The 18,725-nt window shown below is 46.4% G+C and overlaps 2 protein-coding genes across 5 annotated transcripts in view; both read right to left on the bottom strand.

Annotated features, from left to right (window-relative positions):
• The window catches only part of chchd6a (coiled-coil-helix-coiled-coil-helix domain containing 6a), a 45,649-nt gene extending 35,058 nt beyond the window's left edge, over positions 1-10,591 (bottom strand). For 2 of the 3 annotated variants that reach the window (XM_027008488.2, XM_027008489.2), the window contains exons 1-5: positions 10,363-10,591; positions 9,894-9,963; positions 9,671-9,749; positions 9,319-9,463; positions 687-710 (exon numbers count right to left, since the gene is read on the bottom strand). In XM_027008488.2, the coding sequence (XP_026864289.2) occupies positions 687-710; positions 9,319-9,463; positions 9,671-9,749; positions 9,894-9,963; positions 10,363-10,446 (402 nt within the window). In that variant the 5' untranslated portion in view covers positions 10,447-10,591. The remainder of the gene's footprint in view (positions 1-686; positions 711-9,318; positions 9,464-9,670; positions 9,750-9,893; positions 9,964-10,362) is intronic. The other variant, XM_027008490.2, reaches the window with a different exon arrangement.
• A 558-nt stretch (positions 10,592-11,149) lies between these two features.
• On the bottom strand, positions 11,150-17,963 carry sars1 (seryl-tRNA synthetase 1). Of its 2 annotated transcripts, XM_027008491.2 has the most exons (12): positions 17,776-17,963; positions 16,698-16,768; positions 16,294-16,395; positions 16,043-16,123; positions 15,459-15,617; positions 14,692-14,835; positions 13,808-13,963; positions 13,391-13,612; positions 13,121-13,250; positions 12,650-12,807; positions 12,365-12,494; positions 11,150-12,004 (listed from the first exon to the last, which is right to left on the bottom strand). In XM_027008491.2, the coding sequence occupies exons 1-12, from the start codon at positions 17,909-17,911 to the stop codon at positions 11,844-11,846; spliced, it is 1,650 nt and encodes a 549-aa protein (XP_026864292.2). In that variant the 5' UTR covers positions 17,912-17,963; the 3' UTR covers positions 11,150-11,843. The 2 variants fall into 2 exon arrangements, with proteins under 2 accessions (XP_026864292.2, XP_026864293.2); XM_027008492.2 differs by lacking the exon at positions 16,294-16,395.
• Positions 17,964-18,725: the final 762 nt, after the last annotated feature.

Below are 18,725 nucleotides of genomic sequence, written 5' to 3'. Positions count from 1 at the left end.
ATTTCTATAATCAAGCACAAAAGCTGCCGCTCGCACGTAAATGCAAATGAGCTGAATAACTCAGCAACCAGCGAAAAAAGAAAAGGCGACACATGAAGCCCACCAGTCGGCAATGGGACGGAGAAATCCGCCCTCTCACAGACCCCCATGCCTGGCCACATCCTGGCAATCCCCTGCTTACTTTGCATATCTCTACATTGAGGTCAGCACGAACACACACACACACACACACACACACACACACACACACACACACACACACACACACACACACACACACACACACACACACACACACACACACACACACACACACACACACACACACACAGAGAGAGAGCATGCACCCTGTGGTACTGACCAAAAGAATGGAGCACACAGACCAGCAGGCACACAACGCAACGTGGCAAAGCGCTGCCCGGAATTACGGGCCAGCATAATCAGCCTTTTCCCCTCCACCGCCCGTCTGCAGCGTGCCACAAATCTCCTCCATCAGCATGCACATCATATGCAATTTTCTAGCTGGGTGGCTGCAGAACTGTCACGCCGTTCGCACGCTTGCTATCGGGACTTAGCGCACGGCGAGAGAGTGAGGGAGAGAAAAAAGAGAAAACACCATGTTCCAAAGAGATCGCAATGAGAGAGAGCGAGAGAGAGCGAGCGCGAGAGAAAGAGGCCATGCTTACCCATGCATCCAGTTCCGGGGAAGGCTGCAGGAAGCAGAGTGAGAGAGAATAAGATGCACAACAAGCAAACAGAGCACAACTCTAAACGAGGCAGCGATTAAAGGAAAATGGTGTTTTGGTAAGAAACAAAACACCACTTTATTTCATTCACGGCGTGGACGCAGGGATTTCTGTTCTTGCGGCGAAAAACGGGGCATCGAGGATGCGAATCCCACAGCACGGGATCGTTTCTGGTACTCGAGTTATATTTTCAGAGCGGCTCACACGTTTAATTAATTAATCCGCAGACGGAAGGTAATCAGGTCCGGCTGGGAGCTCCCTATGGCCAAGACGAGCGTCTGAGGCACGGCATGGAGCAAAGGAGGAGGCCGGCCTAGGAATACAGAAGCTGGTTCTTAAAGGGTACACTGGCGGGTAGATAACGCTGGCCTTTCCCGTGTTAATGTCATACTGGGAAACACTTCTTTTAATTGCGTGCGCCACTTCGAAAGTCAGAATCGCGGCTAAAGCAAAACTGCAGCGTTTCGGGGGCTGCACGCTGTGCAGAGGCAGTATAGTGTAGAGGGCAATACCTAACCCAGCAGTCGGGTAAGGGGCATTTCAAACGTGAGAGAGCTTTTACGAAAGAGCATTACAGAACCAAAGTCCACGTGAGGTTACCACGTCTTTCAGATATTGGTAGTCTACTGTTGGTCCCATTTGTGCTATAAACAATTGGTGTGACTTCTGTGCCAATACCCTTGTGCAAAGCTTTGACGGAAGTGATGTCTTATAGGAAGATAAGTAGCTCTGCGTCAAATAAAATCAACCACACACATACACACACCAAGAAGTCTTTCACTCCTCCACCACAAAACATATGTGCGCACACACTTTTTTGCCCATATACAAACACGTACACGCAGACACATGCACGTTTCTTTAATTTCCTGTAATTCTTAGCTGCAACAAAGCCGATGGCCGTGCTGCTCACTGCTTGGGATCTGGAACAGGAAGACGATGGCCACCGCGCGAATGACACTGACAAGTGTGGAAATGAGCAGTATTCCACACCACGCTTGGTGCGCACGCGTGCACCACGCGGCTGGACAGAGGGGGAGACGGTGTGACAGGTGGACATCAGATGGAGACGGAGGTGAACTGACAGATCCGCAACCAAGCGAGGATCCGGCTCCGATTAGCAGGTTGCCCAGGACACCCTGGAGTTTGTCGGCTGGGGAAGCAAGCGCCAGGATCACGTGACGCCGCTCTGATCCCCGCTCGGTAGCGCTCTGTACAAATGGGACTACAATGTCTCGCGACGTGTGTGCCGCGAGAACCTGTACTTTATCACCCATTTTCCTAAAACAAACAGACAAAGCAGCTGCGATTTGCTAAACACACTTCCCTGTCTTCTCACGCAGTCACGCGCATGCACGCAGTACCTCCATCATGTCCTGCAGTGTGTTTACACTCTTCCTTCCGTTCTGGGTTGGATGTGCTGCGCTACCATCTGATCCCGTCCCACGTCCTCCCAACGCAGTCACTCACCATCACGTTTTTCGCCGTGTTTCTGGGCCGCGCGACGCATCAGCAATTAATAAAGCAGCCCGTTAGCCGCGCTAAGCGCCGCTGCTGACGTCCTCAGCTGCTTTACGTGTCCATGGCTTTACGCGGCCCCCATGTGAGTGCCATCTGGTTGCCAGGGCGCTGGGAGCGGAGGAGCTGGGCAGAGATCAAAAGAATGTTGGCCTTCGGCATGGGCAGGTTGGCAGACTCCGAGTCCCCTTCCTGCTGGAACGAGCCCAAGATTCCTGCAGTGATCTGCTCGCTCTGGGTCACCTGCTTAATCGCCCGCCGGTCGGGAACGCGCGGCCCCTCGTCACAGCGGTCAGGGAGTCAGGCCCGCCTCTTACCGGTTTCCCTGCCATGAGTTGGTTCAGAAAATCCGACAGCATCTCCCGCAGAGGCTTCGAGCTCCGGTGGAGAGCCGCTGCTCAGGCGTGGCGCCACCAAACGCGGGGTGGGGGGGGGCGGAAGGTAAACACTTCACAGCTGACACGACAAATGACATCACGCTTAACTGAGACACCTGAAGCGAACGCTCGTAAGCACGCGACTACAAGACTCTAATCCCTCTCCTAAAACCCTCTTATCCCAACCTTCCCATCGGGGCAGGAAGAGCAGTGGCCAGATCCCAGGACAAAAACTGCGGCGCTCCGCTGCACCACCGTCACGCCGACAGAGATTACCTGGGCCTGGGCCGAGCAGGGCTCCGAGAGCTCACTTCTCCTAATAGCTTTACATGCAGAGAGATGTCAAGCCTGAGATTACAATTACAGATAGAGCTCCATCACGCTTTCTGTGTTCTTGCGCACTCTGTTCCTCCCTGTCCCTTCTCTTTCTTCCTTCCGTGTGTGTCTCTCTCTCTCTCTCTCTCTCTCTCTCTCTATATATATATCCATGCTGGATTAGTTAAAGCACTGAGGCGCTCTGATAAAACACACGGGGGCAGATAGGAAGTAAATAAACACGCTGTATTGCAGCTGGGAACTGTGCTTGGGCAGGTCTGGATTTTTTTAAAAATACGACAAAAAAGCCAAGGAATCGGGAAAGGGATCGGTGTCGGTAACAAACGAACATCTACGATCCGCGTTCTACGTGGCGCCGCACACAATAACAGCCAGCGGCCAACAAATCTGGTCTCGTCACTCCAAAAGTTTCGGGAATTTTTGAGTTTAGCATATTCGGGGGCAAATCACGCTGCGTTTAAGTTTCTTATCACAGACGCAAAGCCCCTTAACGGCGAACGGATCCCAGCGGGCCTCCTTTTTACGTGTAACCACCTTCCATTCGCGCGCGTCCCCCCCGCGCCTGACTGTGCATGTCAGTACAACGCAGCTCGGAGGCTTCCCCGCTCGCGCTAATGAGGGCATCTTTGGCGGGCGCGAGGCCCGTTCACGGGGGTGATCAGAGGGTGAGGATGCCGGGTGAAGCGCACGGTTTTGCGGCGCATGTGCCGGCGCGCTGTAGAGAGCTCCACGGGAGAAGGGGCATGAACAGAGTCATCGGCCCTACCCCCCCACAACTCCCCCTGCCCTGTCCAGGGACATTTATTATTTAGTCTACATCTCACGCTCCCCCCCCCCCCCCCCTTCTTCTTTGAACTCTTTCTCACACACACACACACACACACACACACACCGAGGGCGAGCATTTGGAGCCCGCGGATACCCATAGCACCTGTGAGTGGGCGCGTCCTCACAGGAGCATAACTTGCCACGCTCACACCGGGCGGGGAAACCAGTTCCAGCTCCCATGCCACTTCCCGCCTTGCCAGGCCGTCGAGGGCATGTTAGGTCACGTATACAGAGTGGAGCAATTAGCACCCACCTCCGAGCACTTCCAGCTGGCCCACAGTCCCACGCAGCGTGTCGCAGGGGGAAACGGGCCTGCCCTCGGCCGCAGCACCGGGGAACAGGTGGGACGTAGCCGTGACCGACACTGGGAGAAATTAACCCTCGCTTAACCCTCTGCTCCTGGAAGCTGCTGCGCGGTTCAACGATGTTCCAACACACCTTAGTAAACTCGGGCAAATACACAGCGGAATCAGCGAAGGAACAATGATGTTGTACGGGCAAGCGCGTCCCCAAGCCAAGATGTCTGAACTCTACGCCAGTGTGAAACACAGACACCAGAAATCCACACTTCAACCTAACACGGGAAAAACTAGCCCATCACACTGCCAAAAGGTCTTACGCTACCATCTAGTGTCTAAAGAGTGCAACTGCACCCACAATTCAACACTTGGACCAAAATCTGCTCTTGAATAATTTGGGGCTAAACAGATGGAGAGCAGACAATGGGGCTTAATTTTTTTTTACTTGTACTCTTCTGGTTTATTTTCTCTCTCTCATTCATCTAGCTGTAAATATAATCAAGGCAAAACATTAAAAATCCAATTTACAAAGCCTGAAGAAGAAGGGGCCCAGCACCGTGGCGTGTCAGTGGGCGAAATGAAAGATCAGTGCGTCAGAACTGTTCGGTCTTACCTCCATTCACGAGTGGGGTAAAGGTGGCACAAAGGCGCGCCGCGTCTTTCTTTTTTAAACATGTCTGACACGCATAAGTAAGCACAGAGTGGCAGTGGCACAAGCGCCTGCCGATCTCAGCGTGAAACGGCGGTAATGAAAAGAGCCTTTTTAATGACAGAGTGGGAGGGAAGCTGGAGCTTTATGCAAATGCACCTTATCACCTCTTTTTGGCAACAGGGCAGAGAATGGCATTAATGTGTTTAATAGGGGGAAAAAGTCCCTATAATCTCCCTCACTCACTCACACTCTCTCTCTCCCCCTCTCTCTCTCTCTTCCCTTCTTCCTCACTCTCTCCCTCCCTCACTCTCCCTTTATCCCCTCATTCTCTCACCACCAGAAATTAATCTTGTGAAGGCTTGTCATTAAAAGTGAATATTCATGAAGGGCATCAAAACAAGGCTTAACAGACAGGGGGGGGGGGGGGGAGCAGGTGGGGCCGACAGAAAGGCGGAGTGGTACATTACCTCCAGGAAGCAGTGCTTGGTTTTCAGAGAGGGTGCACGAGTGGGAGTTACAGATTACTCGCTTCGGTTAAACTGTGTTTCTGTAGCATTCTTTAGTAGACAATGCCAAACGGCAGCGTCTCCGGGGGGGGGGGGGGGGGATTCCGGCTCTTGAGCTAGAAATAAAATATAAATAAATATTTTTAAAAAGCTACACAACAAACCAAACTGAGGGAAACGGAGGGAACGTGAAGGTGTCACAGGCCAGGGTGAGAAAGGGCCGGCCGGTCAGAGATCATCACTCGGATAGGCCAAGGAACCAGCAAAGAAATGCTGGGCCACGTCGTACATGGTGTAGCTATGTAGACAAACGGTGGTGATCACTCTTTGGTACAGTATGAACTGGCCATAACACAGCAATGTGAAAATTCACATGCAAGTGACCCACTGTGCTTTAGTAAAAACACAGAGATCAACTAATTTGATATGTCAAATATGTCAATAAAGCACAGTAAATCTCCTCAGTAATTTCAGGGAAACATATAACGAATTTTCCCTGACATTCAGAGAGAGCGTCACATTCAGGCAACACTTTACTTCATACAAATAGTCCACAAGAATTAGCAAGTTGGCGGGCAAATTCTAACTGCATAAAACCTGCACAAAACGCCAGTCCCATGGGAGCACGTGTGGCGGTCACAGTACAGACGTCATATGTCTCGTGTAATATCTTGACCCATTCTGCCTGAAGTTGAACTTTAACCTCGAATGGGTCATTCTACATCACAACAGAAACATTCTCATTTCACATAAAAGGTGCCTGGACAGACAAACATCGTGTACAACAAAAATAAAAGTTTTAAATCCTTCATGTTTAATTGCGTTCCGCAATGTCAGCACTGAATAGCTTTCCTGCTGCTGCTCTGTCAGGCATGTATTTAAACATCTTTTTTTTTGTCCCTGGGAAAACTCTTCATCATCTTTGTCCTCTACAAGATGAAGAGTAATTCAATAATCTTTGATGCATTGGACTGCACTGACATGCGAGGTTTTTTTTAAATCATATTGGGCCTCCTGTTAGTACCTAACAAACTTCAATATCAAAAGATAAAACACACACACACAGAAAGCATGCCACTGGCATCCCTGCAAATGAGCAAACTGAAGCATAGCGGAGCAAACCAAAAAGAAGTTACTGCAATGCCAGTTTCTTCCAATGTGTTTTGAAGAATATGTAAATGGATTATCTGGGTAAATATTAAAACATACATCTGCAGAAAATACACCCATAAACAAATAGCATAATGATTACGCTCCAAATACTTTAGGATGTTACACTGAGGATCACTGGTACATTTACTGTGTAGGTTTACTCTGTAAAATGGCAAATATTTTATAGCCAACTGCATGTAACCCACCACTTCTGTACTCTGTTAACAAACTGCAGTCAGTTACTCTGTGTCAGTGACCCTGTGTAAACTGAGTATTTGATTAGCCTTTTCATAAGTGACCTAGCTTTAACCAAAGGTCAGGCGTTAGCTTGTTGCTTTGAATATGCATTTACACGGTAAATGCATAAATATTCTTTATACAAACACTAATGATAATACCATAATACCACCAAATATGAGTGCTGAAACCTAAGCAGAGAGGCATGTTTCTAGGTCCTTCAGAAAGCACAGCACGTTCTAAAAATCACAAGCATTCGCGCCATTATTCCTCCTCTACCAAACTTCACTGCTGGTACTACGCTTCGCGGTAGGTAGCGTTCTCCTGGCATCTGCTGAAGGCATATCCGCCCCAGTCTGCCAGATAGTGGAGTGTGATTCATCACTCCGGAGAACACGTTTCCACTGCTCCTGAACCCTTGGCTGGCAGACTGCTTTACACCACTCTAGCCAACGCTTGGCATTGCGCGTAGCGATCTTAGGCTCGTGTGTAGCTGCTTGGCCATGGAAACCCATTTCATGAAGCTTCCCATGCACACTTCTTGTGCTGCTGTTGCTTCCAGAAGCGGTTGTGCAGCTAGCGGGTGCTCTGTAGTGGGTGATGCAACAGCAGACAGGTGATTTCTGTTCCCAGAGTGGCCCCTCTCTGCCAGTTTGCATGGTCTACTGCTTCGTGGCTGAACAGACACTTTGTTTTCACATTGATAGCACTTGCAGCTGACCAGGACAGGTCTAGCAGGGCCAAAATTTCACAAGCATGCTTGTGGCAAAGGTAGCATCTTATGACAATGCAACATTTAAAGTCACTGAGCTGTTCGGTACAATCTAGCCTCCTGCCAGAGTTCAACTGAGGAAATGATACAGTTACGTGCTGGACTTTACACAGCTAAGGGTGAGACCAAAAAAAGCCCTGAATTCAGTCATTAGGACAGGTGTCCACGTACTTTTGGCCGTCTACATCATCTGCCCAGTTGTATTTTTAAAACAGCTCCTTCGTGTAAGAAGGCAGAGGAAACATGGTGCAGATGTGCAGAGGACAGAACAGAAAGTGGAATAATCCTTCCTGGAAAAATATACAGTCAAAATAGCTTCACCTCAGAAGCTACATTTACCAACATCTGGGGCAGCAAAGAAGTCGGAGATATGACAGAACTACATTAATACTACATGGAAACAAAATTTAGCTGAACGAAAGTGAAAACTAGTGGAGTTTATTTTAAACTAAATTAATTTTTTGAAAATGAAAGATTCATTTGGGTAAAAATGATATGTTATCAATCTGATTACTGTAAAACATTCAGCAAAAAATATTTAGATGAATATATGATGTAATGTTATCCTTAAGGATTCTTGGATTTCCCGTATACATTTGAACCAAATCCAATAATAAACACATACATATGAATACAAATATATTACGCATACAAAGAAGTGATGAAATTTAGCTCAGAGCGCTAACCTTCAAAAATTCATGACTAGAAAAATAACTGGACTAGAGCTATAGGATTTTGCAAGGTCTCATAAATTTAATATAAATTTTCCCAATATTTTTTCAAGAAAATCCATGACAGGAGCTAGACGCCTACGTGAGTTAGCACGGAATGATCCCTATTAAAGTGGCATCTCAGTTTCTAATATTCATCCAACATCTACTCAAATGTCTTGAACAGGACACTAAATGAAGTCCAAAATGGTCACCCACTTAATATCCAATAATTTTTTACAAATAACTACCTCCACAAAACACACCTTTTAAAGAGACGCATCGATGCGACCTCACGATTTACTCGCAAGCTGTGTGAATGTAATCTAGCTCTCAAATCTAGCTCTCAGGGGTCACTGTCGCAGGCTAGATCAGTCGGTCTCTGCAGCCCTCGGGGCGGGCGAACACAATCCATCAGACGCTCAAAAGGAACAGAGAACAAAGAGAGAGAGAGAGAGAGAGAGAGATGGAGAGAAGAAAAGGATTCAAAGAGCCAATTTCGCTCATGTCACAGGAGTCGCGCGTGTTCCTATGACAGACATACCAGGGCTCGGGCCCTAAGGGCTGTCTTTAAAGAAACTATTCAAACTGGGAATTATGGCAGATAGGCAGAGACGGTATTATTTTCTCCCCCCCCCCCCCCTTTATCCCCATTCCCCCTCACCCAATTACTGTTTAGTGTGGTCACTGAAGACAAGATATGCACCATGCCAATATATATTGCAAGCTGTTTAAAACAGCCTGGTTGTTTTATATTAAAAAGTCATGAATAACTAAGACAGGTATTCATAAGTTATTCACACGTTACTCTCACCAGACATTCAGCCAGCACATCCATGTGCATAATAGGAAACAATTATACAAATGTAGTTCACAAAATGTCTCGGTGACAATTCTGCCAATAACTTTTATGCAGAAAGATAAAAAAGCAAAGGAAAAAATAAAAAGTCAACCTGAACGCTGAAAAAAATAACGCTTTTACTAAGGTATAGGTTAAAAAATAGCACAACCAGTTGCTGAAGTCACACGTAAAAGACGGACGTGCAATAGGACTATGGCAATCCCACCATCTCAGACCTCATTTCTCACACGTTCGTTCTGAGCACGTCCCAGTGCACTGCGCTGCCTTGCAGAATGTTTGCTTAGCACATGCAGGTGTTGCACGTGTGCGCACGTGTGACTCACCAGCTGCCTGGCCCTTTCAGCCTCCTGCAGTGTCTGGAACTTTTCTCTCTGCATGGCTCTGTTTACGTCCTGCCTCACCGCCTCCCTCTCTTTGCGTGCGATGCGGGCCAGCTCTTCCTGTATGGCCACCTGCTCCCGTTCATACCTGTGCGATAGCAAATGTCCTTTTTTCCCCTCCCTCCAGATGCCACAGAGGTTGTGATGCGCTGTGTCCACAGGGTGTCAGCATGGTTCAGTGGGCAAGCAGCGCTTTAATAAGAGACCATTATTCTAGTGTATAGTATATACTTGGGGGGGGGGGGGGGGGGGCATAAAGGCACAGCAGATCAAGCAACCCGACTGAGTGCTCTACCTTCTTTTAAGGTCCTCCATGTTCTCAGAAACTGTGGGCCCAGTACTTTGCTGAAACTTCGAAGGCTGAGTGTGAGACACTATAAAACAAAACGATGGTCCTTTTTTAAATAAATAAATAAAATAAAATAACCACCATCACACCACTCCAATGCCCAAAGCATGTTTTACACTGTGACAACAAAGCGTTAACACACCCATATCTAAGAAACGCTATATTTTACCCGAGTTTTCCTTGTGGTTTGTAGGCGCTCGACTGGCATTCCTCATCCGCTGTAGGACATCCTCAGATAGCTGTTGACGAAAGCATGACTGGGTGAGATGTGGAGAAGAAAAAAAAAAACCGCCAGCATGGCAGGGAACAGAACCGTAGGTTAGGTTTTGCCAGATTTGTTACTAGAAAATCGGATATATAAGCAAACATCAGTCAAGTCCCGCCCTTCTTACAGCTTATTGTACAGTACAGCACAAGTACTTGAAGGTCTGTTCAGCCAGAGCTGGCAATCATCTGCCTTCACCTCGATTAGGCTATGAGTCGGGAGAGCAGACGGTTAAACTCAATGATTAACCCAACAACGCATACAAACCAGGTAGATGTTTGTCCAGTTTGACTAGGTTAACTTTGATAAACCATCGGGGAGACGTAGTAAACTCGGGCTGTCACCGAGGCGAGCGAGCTTTAGCTAGCGTTACCTTCACTCCCCTCACAACCTGGACCCGCTCATCCTCATCGAGGCCGAACGACACCTTCCTGGTGGCACTCTCGCTGGAGCCCATTTTCACTTACAGCACTTTCTAAAACAAACGGATACGGAAAATATATTTGCTCATGAAGGCCGACGCTATGTATTAACTCCCCTACAAGCTCCCCCTTCACAGACAGCTAGCTAACCTAGCTAGCCAACCTAGCTAGCCGTTCTCGCGCTGCCGTCTACCATGGAGACTGGGCGTGTGCGTGGTGTCCTGTAATTTGATTGGTTGAGAGGCAGGCGCAGAGTAAACTGGGAATTGTGGTTCTGCAAAATTAAAACCGAAACGCGTTCTTTTGTAGTACTGTCGTGTTTTGTTATTCTGCATAACGGGATTAAACTCCAACCCAAAACCCATATGAAATATTTGCGATACGCAAAAATATTATTTTTTGTACAGCTAACAATGTTTTAGTGTGTAGCTGTATCGTGAATAAGTCAAGCCGTTCGTTCATAGGTCGCACTAAATTTCCATATTTCACTAAAACTTTGTGCCAGTTCTGTCAGAAAGCTACGGAATGCACGATCCTTCAAACATATGAAAGATTTTTGCGAGAGAAAACGTACCTCCAGTGAAGAAGTACAAACTAAATGTTACCTAGAGTAGTATTACTCTGCGTCTTGTGGGACTTCAGATTTTAATGACAGCAGAAATTCGGAAAGCTTTTACAACACAGACCTATTAAGTAGCAAAAGGCACAGTAGTTTAGTTCCCAAATGAATGAAGTACCTTTCAACACATTTCCCATAATACATTTATTATATGCCACCATACCAACATCTCTTACAAGGTTTCTCAAGCAAATGTTGTATATAATGGCTGACAAAAAATGAAGAGCATTTTCTTTTCAGCAGCAACAGGGACACATCAAAAGCAGGAATCCCAAGGCAGATCCCAAGACTTACAAGATACACCGCCAACTTCCCTTTTCATCGTAATAGTTTGCTGGGTAACCACTGGCGTTGTTTTGGTTCAATTCCTCTTTTATCACTTAAACTAACAGACAAACTGTAGATTTCCTTTGACTACGCACGACTAAAATTTGTGCTCCCTTAATAAACGGACTCATGCATCCTACCCCACCACTGCCCTGAAATTACAGTGTTCTGCTGTTTACGCCCTTTGTATGTATCCTGAATTTTATTCTCAATTACATCAAAGCAGCCTCCAGAACTACAGTTGTTTTGATCTTTGCTGTTCCGCACCACCATCGGACCACGAATTATAATGAAAGCAATTTTGAAAATGCGACCATTACATGGAAAGGACTTGCACTCCTCAGATTAATAAGTTGGCCCTCAGCACCTCCTGCAAGAGGACTGGGAAAAGGATGAGGATGGATGAAGGGTGGTATGAACCGGCCACCGGGCTAACGGACTCGCACGGAGGTCTTGCGCGGAGCAGCGGTGAGAGGAAGGGCAGGTCTAAGAGTCACTGACAGACATGTTCTCCACTTTGTTCAGCAGGTCGGTGCCACCCGCATGCTTCTTCTTTTTCTTTCCACCCTCGTGCTGTTTCTTCTGCTTCTTGGTCACCTCTTGGTCAATGGGAGCTGGCTTCACAAACTTTATCATTTCCGTTAAGCCTAAATCAAAAAGAACCACAACTACTCATTAAACCTGCAGAAAATACATAAAAACAGATGTACAAAATTTACCAAATAAACAGATATTTTAGGGAGCTTTCTCTTAACCCTCTGGCATCCAGAGCTATTTTTTGTTGATGAAATGTAGTATTTTATAGTCCGTTTCATTCACTACAGCATTATGTACTTTGACTAGTCTTGCCATTTGATTTTTCAAGCGTGCATAACCGCATCCAGCCAGCCACTGCTGAGGGACAAGGTACCTGTGCAGGTGGACTGCGTGCTGGCGTCCTGGTTCATGAACTAGCATACGTAGTCTAAAAAAAGCCTTTGGCTGTACTTCAGCAGATACATGCTCACCTGGAGGCATGAACACTCTGAGCGGCTCTGGAATGATGATGCCTTCTTCGGTCTGGTAGTTCTCCAGGATGGCACATATTACGCGGGTGGTGGCGCACATGGTTGCATTGAGCATGTGCACAAAGTCGGCCTTGAGCAGCAGCAACAGCAACAGCAACAAGGGTTTATTAGTTACTGTGTAGCCGTGTCTCTCTGATACGTTTTCGATAGCAAACTGACCAGTTCATTGCACTGAAGTATGAGAACTGGGACTACTGCCGTTGGTTTATCAGCTTTGGGTCTCACCTTGTCCATCATTTTCTTAGTCTGGCCGTAGCGGATGCGCAGGCGTCGGGCCTGATAGTCTGTGCAGTTGGAGCAGGAGACCAGCTCTCTAAAGGCCTGGGAACCCGGGAACCAGGCCTCCAGGTCCAGCTTCATACTGGCTGCATGGTTCAGAGCGCCTTGGGACATGGGGCCAAAGACACACAGTCATGCCTCAACCAGCAAGAGCATGACAGCGAGAGAACGGGGGGGGGGGGGGGGGGGGGGGCTGCCTCGTCACCTACGTGTAACATTGTGCTGTGTGTGAGCAGTGATGGAGTAGGCCTCACACAGCAGAGGCACACAAGCTTAGAGACACTTGAAACATAAAAGTCTAGAAGTCTAAATTAGTAAGAAATTGTTTAAATAAAAAATTAAAAAAAAGTCTATCTACCAGCAGACTAGGAAGGTGATGTTTGGTACAAAGAGGAAGCATGAGAAGGCAAGACTGACCAGAAACAATGTTGACGATGCGGTAAGGAATTCCCAGTGCCTGATAAAAGCTCTCTGCTATTCCTATCATCTCCTCGAACATCTCCCATGACTTGTTATCGTGAGGAGAGGCATACACAAACTGCTCTATCTGTGTGAATGAACAGAATTCATTTCATTTGTTGTCACAAAAGGACAAAACACTACGGACGACATGCTGGTTTTACTTCAATGCTGAATGAAACCATCAACTAGGAAGAAACCTTCCATCCTCGACTAAGCACCACTGACCTTCTCGAACTGGTGGACCCTGAAAATGCCCCGGGTGTCTCGGCCGTGGGAGCCGACTTCCTGCCTGAAGCAGGTGGAGATGCCGGCATAACGCATGGGGAGCTCCTCTGGATTCAACCACTCATCTCTCAGGAAGGCTGCGATTGGCTGCTCGGAAGTGGCAATCAAGTATTTCTCGTCTATGGCAGCATCATCCGACTTCTCGCTGCTCTTGCCGATAACCTTCAGAAGCATGGTGAGGCAAAAAAAAAACAATCACTCTGGACCTCTTGAAACCATGTGACCCATAAAAGGGAAAAGATTACTTTGAGAGAGAGGAGAAAAAAAAAAAAAAAAAAAAGTTACAGAAGCATAAAATCCCATTCAATTCTGATGGATGGGAATAACCACTATCTGTGAATCAAATCGGCTGCGAACCTTGTATAGTTCCTCATCAAACTGGCTGAGCTGCGCCACCTCCTGCATGACCTCCTTCCGCATGAAGAACGGTGTGTAGAGGAGAGTGTATTTCTTGCTGTAGAGGATCCGCAGGGCGTAGTTAATTAAAGCCTGCTCCAGGAAGACTAGAGGTCCCTAATGAGAAGCATATCAGAATGAAATCAGTATAAATGGAGGAGGAGAACATCAGAGAATTAGGAAAGCGATGCAGTTAGGCTTAACATTCTCAGCATGAGGGGTTAGTGATCTCAAAAGCACAGCTGTGGATCTCATTTTCTCACATGCGGTCTCTTGCGGCGTCGGGCCAAAGACCCTGGATTTCAAGAACCTTCTCCATGTTATCCAGTCAAGTCTCTCAAATTAATTATGACCCTTCCTGGTCAGCCATAGCAGCCAGACGCCTTAAAGACTTTTGGAATGGATTTTGTAGGTTTACTGTCTGGTTGGGTGGGTTTTAAACTGTACCTCCTTGTACATTGCCAACGTAAAAGCGCAGTTGCGTAGTCGTGACCTGCTGGTGGTTGATGTACACATCACTTAAGCAGGAGTGTTACTGACTGCAGAAGTTCTTGCCTACATGCTACTAAATGACCTGCAACTAATGTGAATTGTACGGTCAAGTGCATTCCTCTGCTCCTCCACTAACGGGACTCGAAATTAATCGTGACAGTGGGTGAACAAGAAATACACAGAAGTGCTACAGAATCACAACCATCGCGAGAGTCACCTCACACCCGTCGTGGTAGAAAATGCTTTTAAAACATCAACAACAGTAAAATGATCACTCGGCCACCGTGTTTACGTTCCGTACAATTCAATACGTTTCACGGGAATCGGATGTTAGGTTATGTAAGAAAACAAACCTTGAGGAAATAGCCTCTGCTTCCGGCTACGACGGCCCCTTTCTCTCCTTCGTATCCGTCCACCATGATGACCAGATCCACATGCGAGTACTTCTTCTGCACCGTGCAGTCACCCCAAGTGCGCTCCACCTTATTATCGGCATCCTTTGGAAGGAGAGCTGAAGTGAGGCATATTCACCAGCCGGCCAAGCTGAACCCTGTCTTAGAAACAGTCTGCAAGGCTGAAACGCTTTACAGAACAACGTAAACGTCACACCAGTGTGGAGCTGCTTTCCTGTCAAAAGGAATCACATGCAAACAGCAACGCGGCCATTATTTTATGAATTGCAAATCCGTAATTAGATTCATAACCGAGTGTAATTGCAAAAATCCAAAGTTGTGCATATACAATACATGTTACAACTTCAAATGCTAAATTATATCTTGGTGATTATAATGCACAATTTATGCAATAACTCATGATACTTTTATGATTCACTGGTTACTAATGTGTTACTCAAAGCCGAAAGGAAGATTCAAATCAAACGGTTCAGCAAGTCCAGATTATTTGGCGATCGCGGCAGATCCTTTGAAGAGGAGCGCAATGCATCACGATGGCACGGCTTCCCCTCCCAAGTCTTTCGATGAAAGATGAATACACAGGGCTCCCAGATTGTCCTTTCCATGCAGCTCACAGTGGCGATTACGATGGAAAACCTCACCAACAATGCCCTAATCGAACAGCAAATGGTCGCATCCTGGATACAGGACTGGTTGCTAAATCTCACCTCGTCGTTGCTAATAGGCACAGAAGGGTGCAGGAGGTTGCCGATCTCTCTCAGGTACTCAAAGCGCTCCGTCTCCAACTTCAGCCTCTCAGTGTCCATTTTCTGAATAGCTTCATCCACCAGCAAGCGAACCTTCTTAATCTGAGTCACGGTCAGTGGCTGCCAGGGACAAGACAGAGTGCTCAGGGACGTGTAGCCAACGGACACAGGAGCGGTATGCATGATTGCTTGATTTAGGACCATCTGTGCACTGACTACGCCTTGGTAAGCGAGATGTGAAATCTAAAAACTAAAATGCATAATTAAAAAGACATAATGATTGATGTTCAGTTCAATCAGTTCCTTCACCTCACATCTCCAGCAAAAAAAAAAAAAAAAAACCCAAAGTAGACAAATTCATAGTTGCCTGTAATGCTCCAGAAGTGTTTTGGGTTCTTTAAAAGTGCTATAGAAATTCCATGAATTTCCATGTACTATAAACTCCTGAGAGGTAAAACAGGCATTTAGTACAACACTGCTGAATAAGGTTTGTAAGTCACAGTGCTAATGAATCATGCATATTTGCATAAGTGAACATGACTGACCAATAACGTGTCTGCTGTGATTGCCTCCAAGTGCTGTGCGTCCTCGGGAAGAGTCTCATCTTCACCGACTGGCTCTTTTTTCTGGTCATAGTCAAAGAAAAATATAATACAGAAACAATACTGAGAAACAATATAAAACCAAAACTACAGGCAAACCCTGTTAAGCAAGCATATGATGCTAAAAGGAATGCTTATGATTATATCCAGCATTCAATTAAACAATAATGTGCTCTTCTCGGTACACAGCTCACAGCATGTACGTTTCCACTGCCCAGAGCAGGTGGCGTCCAGACACTGAAGTTGCCCGTCAGTAAACCCGGATCACAGCTGTAGCAGTGCACGCTCTGCCGTGTCTACCGATGCAGGCGTGTTTGAGGCTGTTGTGCACTTCACAGGTGAACAGCTCTAGCACACAAAATCAGCCCCTGCACAATCTAGGTAAGTGACCAGTTGTGGGAACACCCTGCCCAGCCAAGACAGGTGAAATATGACTAATGTCTGCTATACACACAGAGAAGCAAACACACCGACATTTGCTTAATTCAACATTACCGAGTGCATATTGAATAAAACATGCAATGTTTAAAACACACAAGAGGAAAAACTGATGGCTGGGGTTAATTTTTTTTTTATTATTATTAGGAAGGTTTCTTACCTTCATTTTCTCACCAATAGACTTGCTGCATAAATTCTTTGCCTTGTTGAGATTATCAGCAGTGAAGCGACCTGACAGTGGAAGAGGACATTCAACACATCGTAAACGTGCTATAAACAACTGCTTGTATTCCTGACCTGGAAAAAGCCAAGCCAAGATAAATACTTTCGATTGCAAGCATACAAATAGCCTATTCAGTACAAATCTGTAAATACTCAACAGCTAAAGGAGTAAGACATTCCACCTGCCTCTAGGGTCACAACATTTATTACCATATCTGTAACGTTACTACACAGTGACTTAAAAGTAAATCAAATTTGTGGCCCATGGCTGGTGTAACAATAATTGTGAAAACTAGGATAATAGTAGCGTTAACACTATTTGTTAACACTATATCTGTTATAGTCTCTCAGGTGGCTACAAATCTGAATACACTGACTATTTATATTAAAATTATCTTCTCTTTCCTGGACTTCAGGAGTTGGAATAAACATCTCCTGCCTGTCTGTACAGCTGAGACACACTGTCTTCAAACAAAGATTAAGTCACTAAACAATTAATGAATTAATTCATTTTTACTGTCTTCTTGCCCCACACTGGCCTCGACAAGGGTGCATGCCAAATGCTGTAAAGTAAAATGTAATGGAGGACCTCTGTTCGAACCTCCTGTTTCCCTGAAATCATAACTGATTTGAATACATATATGTATACATATAAATCCGAAGAAGACCATAGGCGAGTAGGGAATAAAGACTGGGACTCAGGTAAGCAGTGAGCTAGGCGAGCTAAATGGAGGAAGGACTGAGCTGGCATCCCCAACAGTGCACCATGCCTACTAAGGGATTGCATCAGACTGCACCGAGCCGTGGCGCAGCCACACCGGGACAGCCACACTTTATACGAGCCCAACGAACCACCTCTCGGTTGTACCGTTAACCATTCACCGGTTGCATTCTGTGCCGCATAAGTAAACGTGGTTAAACAAAAGAGCGGAAAATACGTGACAGCTGCACGAAGAGCTGACGCTGGCCAACAGGCTGGCGAGCTAGCCGCGTTAGCCTAGCGAGGCGACACTCACGCTTCCTCCACTCCGTGTCCGCTTGAACGAGCTTATCCACGAGTGACACATCCTTGAACCTTTTCCTCTGCGTCTCCCTCACAAGCTCGGGGTCGCCGCCTTTGTCCGCGCGAAAGAGGTCCAGGTCGAGCACCATGACGCCGGGCTTTCCGTGAGCACGGGCGCTAGCGGGGCAACGGGGAGAGGGGGGCGGCGGCTAATAGCGCCGGAAGCGCGGCGCGGACGCGGTAATGGGATTGGCTAGTGAAAACGTCACTTCCTTCTGCGACATTCGGCCATGTTGAAAACACTCCCGCGGAGTTAATGAGAACGGCGCATTTGTTTGCCCTGTCTGTTTGTGTTTGTGTTTTGTAGTCGGAGCCCTGAACTTATTCTACATTTATTTTGGGCCTATGATGATTATTATGCAATTAATTACTAATTAGCAATTATCGATTATCATCCTTTACTTATTTATTTTAAAATCAGTCTATTGAGACTCTCATTAGCAGTCTTAATAGACTTAGCAGTCCAGGAACAGTCTTATGTGCAAACACTTATTGAAATTATTTTTCATATGTAGTTGAAGAGAGTTGTTCAAAGCGTATTCATTGTGTCCTTTTGGCAGAGGGTGCAAATTCTCTTGTCAGGCTTCTCAGTGTCTTGTCACTTCTTGCCTAGAGCAACCACGATTTTAAAGTTGTACATTTCATGGCTGTATTCTGTATAGAGCTCGTAGGAGACTACCACACTAACAAAATGTTCACTAGTAACTCTAAGAGGCTCTCCTCTCAACAATGCAATCATTTGCTCTCCAACAGCTTGTATTGTTTATTTTGAGGAACATTCAAGTTTGCCTATAAAATCATTCTGTAAGCCACGAAGATCCATTTGACTATTGCATATATTTTACTTTCAGCACTCCTGTCAGGAAAAAAACATGCTAGTTTGTATCATTATTTGTTTGATTG

The sequence above is a fragment of the Electrophorus electricus genome, chromosome 22 (genome assembly GCF_013358815.1).
Source record: "Electrophorus electricus isolate fEleEle1 chromosome 22, fEleEle1.pri, whole genome shotgun sequence".
NCBI lineage: Eukaryota > Metazoa > Chordata > Actinopteri > Gymnotiformes > Gymnotidae > Electrophorus > Electrophorus electricus.
This window is presented reverse-complemented; position numbering and strand designations above follow the sequence as displayed.

Excerpts from the sequence above, each read along its gene's own strand:
- sars1 (XM_027008491.2), bottom strand. The coding sequence starts at position 17,911 with ATGGTGCTCGACCTGGACCTCTTTCGCGCGGACAAAGGCGGCGACCCC. Across the intron at positions 16,124-16,293 it reads GCAGTGGAAACGTACATGCT|AAAAAAGAGCCAGTCGGTGA; the intron begins GTGAGCTGTGTA and ends GACTATGACCAG. Across the intron at positions 13,613-13,807 it reads TTGATGAGGAACTATACAAG|GTTATCGGCAAGAGCAGCGA; the intron begins GTTCGCAGCCGA and ends ATGCTTCTGAAG.